This window comes from Cygnus olor, chromosome 29, assembly GCF_009769625.2.
Source record: "Cygnus olor isolate bCygOlo1 chromosome 29, bCygOlo1.pri.v2, whole genome shotgun sequence".
NCBI lineage: Eukaryota > Metazoa > Chordata > Aves > Anseriformes > Anatidae > Cygnus > Cygnus olor.
This window is the reverse complement of record NC_049197.1, coordinates 1,180,065-1,186,694: the sequence shown is the minus strand read 5'-3', so window position 1 is coordinate 1,186,694 and position 6,630 is coordinate 1,180,065. Positions and strand designations below refer to the sequence as shown.

Below are 6,630 nucleotides of genomic sequence, written 5' to 3'. Positions count from 1 at the left end.
GGAGCGGTGAATTTTCTCTCCGAGGGATCCCACGAAGGATGCGCTGGGGTGGTTTGTTGTCTTGCAAATAGTAAAAATAGCGGACTGTGAATCCCTGCAACCCCAGGTGAGATTCCCAAACCTATGCTCAGGGGGGAGACCCCACGTATTTAGTGCCCATCGTCTGCTTTCTGTCGCCCGGCAGGGGGGAGGCTGTGATAATGAGAACATTTGGAATAAATTTGGGAAGCGCTGGGACATCATCTCCCCTTTGAAGCTTTTTCTCCATGACTGAAGGAGTGCAAACGCTGAAGCCCTGCGGCTGGGTGCGCTGGGGGAGCTCCAGCCACAACTGAAACGAGTTTGCTGGGCTCAGCCCCATCCCTGGCTGCCTTCACCTAAGGGACCCCAAGCAGCTTTGCTGGGGGCTTCAAGGGTGAGAGGTGAGGGGTCTGCTCAGGGGGCAGGAGGGGTTATTTCCCTCTGCCACCCTAGCAGGAGCAGCCTGGAGGGGGTTCCTGGCTGAACTAGGAGCCGGAGGGCAGCACCCATGGGTGCAGGGTGGGCAGCGGCCGGCGGAGGGCAGCAGCGGCTCGGCCATGGGGAGCAGCGGTGGCTCAGCACGGAGGGGGCGAGCTGGGACCCCCCCCGGCTGCAGCAGGGTCGTGCACCACCAGGGCAGCCCGGCTGAGGTCCCCTTGGAGCTTGCAGCCAGGTTGGACCCCTTTGGGCAGGGACCAAGCTCCTTGCAAGCTGAGGTCTGCAGAAGTCCCCCTTTTTTCACCTATGTCCCCACCCCAGGAGGGTCTGGAGGGTCTGGGGGGGCGGTGAGATGCACTTGGGGGGGGGCGGATTTTGGGGCTTGCTCCTGCTTGGATGGGGTCTCACGAGCGGCTCTGGGAGCTGCTCCTGCGCTGGGAGGTCGCTCCTGGCACCGCTCCCGGCTCCTTCGTGCCGAAATCCCAGCTGGTTTTGTTCTGCTGTGGAGCCACCGAGTCTCTGCCGTGGATGGGGATGTGCCGAGGGCTGACAGCGCAGCCGGGGACAGCACCGGAGCCCTCCCCTGTGTCCGGCCATGGGGCTGAGTGGGTGGCCGGGTGTCACAGCGAGAGGGATGCTCGGGGACATTGGTACCCACCCAGCGTGGTGTCCTGCCATCCCCCTGTCCGTGGGTTCCCGGCCACGAAGCTGCTCCCAGGGTGCTTGCGAGAGCCAGGGCAGGTAGGACAGGGAGGTGATGGCTCTTCGCTTGGTTTTTGGGGGGTCAGTGTCCCCTGGGTGGCTCACCTGTGCTGCAGGTTGGGATTTGCAGCTCAGTGCATCCAGGTGCCCTCTGAAACACGGGTCGGGCTGCACCGGTCAGGATGGGAAAAAGCTTCTCCTCCCCTGCAGCAAGGTTTCCAGCCCCTGCTCTGAACCAGGCAGGGCAGCATCCAAGCCCAAATTCCAGGCTCAGCCCTTTGGAGCTGGGATGCGAGGGGAGCAAGGACTCGTGTGGCTCTAAAGGGCCACAACAACCCCTCCAGCCCCCCCACCTTGCATGAGACCCCTTTCCTACCTGCAGGCTCCCCAAAATCCTGGGGACCCCAGCTCCTTTCTCAGGGTAGACCAGGCTTTACCGCCCAACAGGACGTTTTCATGAAATTCCCCGTTTTTTTCACCCAACTGGAGGTGCAGCAGCGTGGCGCTTGGCTGCGCGAGGAAGCCTGCAGAAATGGGGCAGCATCTGCTGAACTCGGCACGCGTTTTGTGCCTCGAAAAGGGTTTTTGGTGTTGGAAGAAGCCCGCCACGAAGCACAGCTCTGCCTGCAGCCCTCCAGCACCCTCTGGGTGTGGGTCTCCAGCACCTTTCTGAGGTCCCAGCACCCTCACGGCCGACGCGGGGAGGGTCCCCTCTTTGCCCACGTCCGCCGCCCTGATCCCGTCTTCCTGCCTGAGCGGCGCTTGAAGATATTCAAAGCAGCATTAACGAAAACAACAGATTTTTTGCATTTTAGAAATCTGCTTTCAAGATGTGGGGAGGCCGGAAGCGGCGTTTCAAAGGGTTCGAGCGCCGCAGCCCCGCCAGGCGCGGGGGCCTCCGCGGCCGAGCCTCACTGGAGCTGCTGGACCTGGGCCTTGGAAGGGTGCCTTTGGGTGGTGATGGCACCCTGGGTGAGCTGGGTTCATAAAAATTGGCCGTGAGTCCTCTGCGTGGGCTCTGGGGCTGTTCTTAGGGGTGTCCCATAGCTCTAGGGCATGTGGCTGGGACAAAGAGGTCTCCAGCCATCCTGGAGGTGGCCGTGGAGGGACCCAAACGTGGCTGGGCTGGGAGCATGGCACTGGGAGTGGTGGAGGATGGCTGGAGGACCAAAGCGTCCCCAGGGAGGCTGCCCAGTCCTCCCATTTCCCTTGGGATGTCCACCCATTCGTCTTGACAGGGCCACCTTGGGTCCCATCCTGCTCCTTTTAGCCGAAGCTGCGCTTGCAGCACCCATGCGTGGGTGTGGAGACGGAGACCTGCTGGCAGCACGGAGCAGAGCAAGGGCAAGTGGGCCACTTCCACAAGTCCTCCAGGCCAAGAAAGGGGGACTTTGGCCAGGCTTGGTGGCACTGTGCCGTGCCATGCCGCGCCAATTGGCCCCACCGCCCACTTTGCTGTGAGCGCGGTCCCCAGCCTTGCAGCAGCGAGGCCGGCCCACCCTGCGAGGAGGGAGCCGACTCAGCACATATTTGCTCTTTGTTTACTGGCTGTTGCTTGTAAAAAATAAAAAATAAATTTAAAAAAAGAAAAAAAAAATCCCCCAAATACCATTTTTATAACGGCAGCCCTTGCACGCAACGTCCTGATGGGAGCAGGAAGGAGCTGGATCCCATCGTGTGCTGGCTGGGGCGAGACGTAGCGGGTACGGGGTGGCCCCGGACACTGAGGAGAGGTTGGGGCAGGGCTGGATGAGACCCTCCACAGCAGCGTGCTAAAGCACCAGGCATGGGGTAGCCCTGGGCACGGTAGGTCAAGATGGTGCTGGGTGGTTTGGCATGACCTTGGATATGGAATTTAACTCACGGACACGAGCCCTGGCCAGGTTCTCCAGGTCACCATCTCCAATCCAGCCGCCGGTGATGACTCTGCAGGGGCTGTTCCCAAAATTTATCCTCCGTGCACTGCAGACAGGTGCTGTGCCCCCTTCCCTGGCCACATATGGAGGAAAGGCTTCGGTGCAAGAGGTTTGGTGGAGCTCGGCTGGGCTCCCACAGTGCGATGAGGAAGATGCTGGGGGAGTGGAGCGCGAGGTCCTGCCATCCCGAGCCTCCTTCCAAGGGGATTTTCGTGGTCCTGCCTGTGCTTCTCGTGAGCCAGCAGGCAGGGGTGGGTTTTGGTAAAAATTAGCAGTGGGATTAAAAGTCCCCAGCTGAGCTGATTTAGTGTCGGGATAAGTTAACCGGAGTGCAGACGGAGCTGGGAGGCAGCCACGGTCTGAGGGGGGGATGCTGAGCATCACACACAGAACTGGGAATAGCTATTTTTAGGACATCTTTCAGTTTGGAGAGCAACCAAGTGAGTAAAATGGTTCAATATGGTTCCAATATTTAACAGAAGAAAAAAAAAAAAAAAAAAAAAAAAAGAGGCTGAAAATTGCCGGGTTGGAGTTGAGTATCTGGGAAGAGCCTTTGAGACAATATTTATGGCAGTGTGCAGCCAAAAGGAGCCAAAATGTGGCTTTGCCCCAAAGTTATCGGCCGGTCCTGGTGCCCTGCAGAGGTCCCTGTGGTTGGTGTTGGCTGTGGGGGCTCCGGTCCACTGTTAGGACAGCCCATATGGTGCAAGGCAGCCCCCTGCACAGAGGACCACTGCTAACCCAGGGATGAAAAAGTAAAGAAAAAAGAAGAAGGTGAAAAAAAAAAAAAAAAAAGAAAATAACTAGAAGGGTCATTGCAGAGGAAAATGGCCCAAAAAAACAGGAGGCGAGCAGTGGAAGGGGTGCTCTGGGTGCTCTCCCCCCCTCTCGTGAGTGCCTGGCCCGCGAGATGCTCCGCCAGATCCTGTTCACCCCATGCCTGGTGGGGCTGGGAGCCAGGTCCCCTGGCACAGCGCAGCGCTTTGAAGGCCTGCTGGGGGAGAGCTTGTTCTGGGAATAATTACATTAAAAATCGCACGCAGTGGCAGCTAGGTCCCGAAGCTGAGGAATCCAACGCCCTCAAAAAGAACAGATTTCTCCCTTATCTCCCTAGCCTGGGAGATGGGGCTGGTTTGGGATGCCCGAATGTGCCGAGCAGATTTTGGGTGCTGCTGGCTTGCAGTAGAGTGCTGAGCTGAAGCCCCTGCACCCCAAAACCCAACAGACCAATGCCTTTCCAAATCTGATCCTTTTTTTTTTTTTTTTTTTTTGCTTTCTCACCCCAGGGAAGGTTTGCTTGGTGGGACGGGATCAGCCAAGCTCTGTTTGGGGGCAGCTTCACCCCGGGGTGGGGGTGGGGGGTGCTGGAGAAAATGGGAGGTCCAGATGGCAAGTGGCAAGAAGTCTTCGTCAAGAAGAGTTTTATATTTCCATGTGCTAAGTTTACATCTGTTCAGGTTCCATTTTTGTTGCTCTCATCTTTTAATGCATCTGGGTCTTGCTGTCAGATATTCAGCTCCTCTTCCTTATGGCCAAAGCCTCTGCACTGCAATGACTTTGGGTTACTTTGGGTTACAAAATGCCTTTTCCTTCCTTCCTTCCTTCCAGTTTTTAGGCACATGGAAGCGTAAGGGCAGGCTGTCCCCAGGCAGTCCCTGTGGGACTTCCATTTGATGCCAGCCCCTCTTCCACCGCAGCCCCTCGTCTCCCCCTTATCCCACTCCTTCCCCAGTTCAAGCCTCCTTTCCCCCCTTTTTTTTCCAGTTTAACAAAGAAGTTCCTATGGAGCAATTTATCAAGTGTGTTAATAAAGTCCAGACAGAGGAGTTCTACTGCACGGCCTTTGTTCGGAAAATAATTTTTGATCAAAGACAATTATCGAGTTAGCCCAAGGTGAGCTCGTTCTGTGCCATTTTTATCCAATTATCTCCCTATCTTTGATAGTTTTTGCCTTCCAGATTTCCTCCGAGCCCCGCACACTGCCGAGGTCACACTCGCTTGCCTTTCTTGCCCTTCTGACAATAAAAGCTTCATATTTACTGTCTTTACTCAGTCGGTTTTATTTTCCACCAAGCTGTGATATTTATTGCGGATCGGGGCCACTGCGCTGAGTTTCGGAGCTCCGGCACGAAGGAGGTTTGCCTTCGGCTCCTCGTGCTGCACCCTCGCTGTGTCCTCATCCTCCTCACCCCATCGCGGAGAACTTTGGGGATGTGTCTGAAACAGCTTCCAACCCAATCTCGTCTGCACTTTGCAGATGTCATTTTCTTTTTTTTTTTTTTTAATTTTTCTTTTTGCCCTCTTTATGCATCCGGCTGAAGGGTTTCTTGTTCCTTAGCCAGCTCTGATTCCTTCGCTCAGGACAATTCCGGCGTTACCCTGACACCTCAAACCCTCCAAAAATTAGAGGTTTTCTTTGGTTCTTTTGCTTTCTGCTTGTAAACTGAATGTCTCGGTGAGGTTTTTCCCTCTCCATTTCAAAGAAACAAAGTGCAGTTCCCTGCGAAACCCTTGTACTTCAGCTCTCCCTTCAACATAACCCACATCAGAGAGGAACAATCTGGTCTCGTCCAGTCCAGCTGGGCAAATGGGCTTTAACTTCAGCAAAGCTCTTGGGAAGGAGCAGCTCTGGGGGGATGCCTGGGGGCACGGATATCACAGAAGTCATTGCTCTGCTTGGAAGGGACCCCAGGAGGGGTCACCTAGTCCAACCTCCTGCTCAAGGTAAATGCTAAATTCGGAGTGAGTTGTGTAGGACTTATGTAGGTTTATACATCATATTAAACCACGCAGCTTAATGTACCTGCAAAAGCCCTTGCGATATCAGCTAGGTGATCCCTTCCCAACACTTTTTCTGTGCTGTGGTGCGATGCAGGTGGGCAGGGGGCAGAGTGGGGACAGCCCCGGGGGGCTGCAGCCGTGACAAGGGGCATCAGGGGGTACCTGGCTCCGCAGCACGCACGCACACACATGGCTCTTCCCGCTCATCCAACTTTTTTAATAAGCTCCTTGAAGTCTTCTCCAGATTTTGCAGCTCATGCCCTTGCCTTGCCTTCCTTTAAATCTTACTTGGAAGCTTTTAGCTGATACATTAGCCCAATAAAGCCCAACAATTGGAGAGAAACCCAATCCTGCCCCCACCCTGCCCCCCTCCTCCATCGAGATCAAACAGGTTTTAATCGGAATAGAATTTCCTTTGACAAAATGAGGAAAATCTGTCGCTCGCATCCGCCCAGCCAGCCGCTCCTCAGCCCAGGGCTGTGTGTCCGCGCTGGGCGCAGGATCCGGTACCTCCCCTTTGTCTGCTGCTCGCGGGGCAGCGTGTCCTTGCGGGTGGCTTTGTCACCCCCGAGGGGTGGTGACACCCCCTTGGGGTGGTGACAAAGGGTTTTGTCACCCCTGAGCTATCTTCCGCTGAGCTGTGTTGGGGGAGATGGGGACGTCGCGATGGAGAGCGTCCTCGTGGCGTGCTCGGGGCTGCGTCCCCTGCGCTCGGGGACAGGGACAGGCTGCGGGGCCACGGCCATCTCGGCCATCTGCTCCCGCTGCCCCT

At 56.2% G+C, this 6,630-nt stretch overlaps 1 protein-coding gene across 1 annotated transcript; it reads left to right on the top strand.

Moving 5' to 3' along the window:
* The first annotated feature begins 423 nt into the window (after window positions 1-423).
* Window positions 424-3,320, top strand: LOC121061058. Its single transcript, XM_040539370.1, has 3 exons — window positions 424-1,200; window positions 1,977-2,133; window positions 2,432-3,320. Exons 1-3 carry the CDS (start codon window positions 856-858, stop codon window positions 2,620-2,622), a joined length of 693 nt encoding a protein of 230 aa, XP_040395304.1. The 5' UTR covers window positions 424-855; the 3' UTR covers window positions 2,623-3,320.
* The last annotated feature ends 3,310 nt before the right edge of the window (window positions 3,321-6,630 follow it).

Bases quoted from the DNA above. Each gene is read 5' to 3' on its own strand.
- LOC121061058 (XM_040539370.1), top strand. From the start codon at position 856: ATGGGGTCTCACGAGCGGCTCTGGGAGCTGCTCCTGCGCTGGGAGGTC. The intron at 1,201-1,976 runs GTAGGACAGGGA...TTTGCATTTTAG, and splicing joins GCTTGCGAGAGCCAGGGCAG to AAATCTGCTTTCAAGATGTG. The intron at 2,134-2,431 runs GTGAGCTGGGTT...TGCTCCTTTTAG, and splicing joins GGGTGGTGATGGCACCCTGG to CCGAAGCTGCGCTTGCAGCA.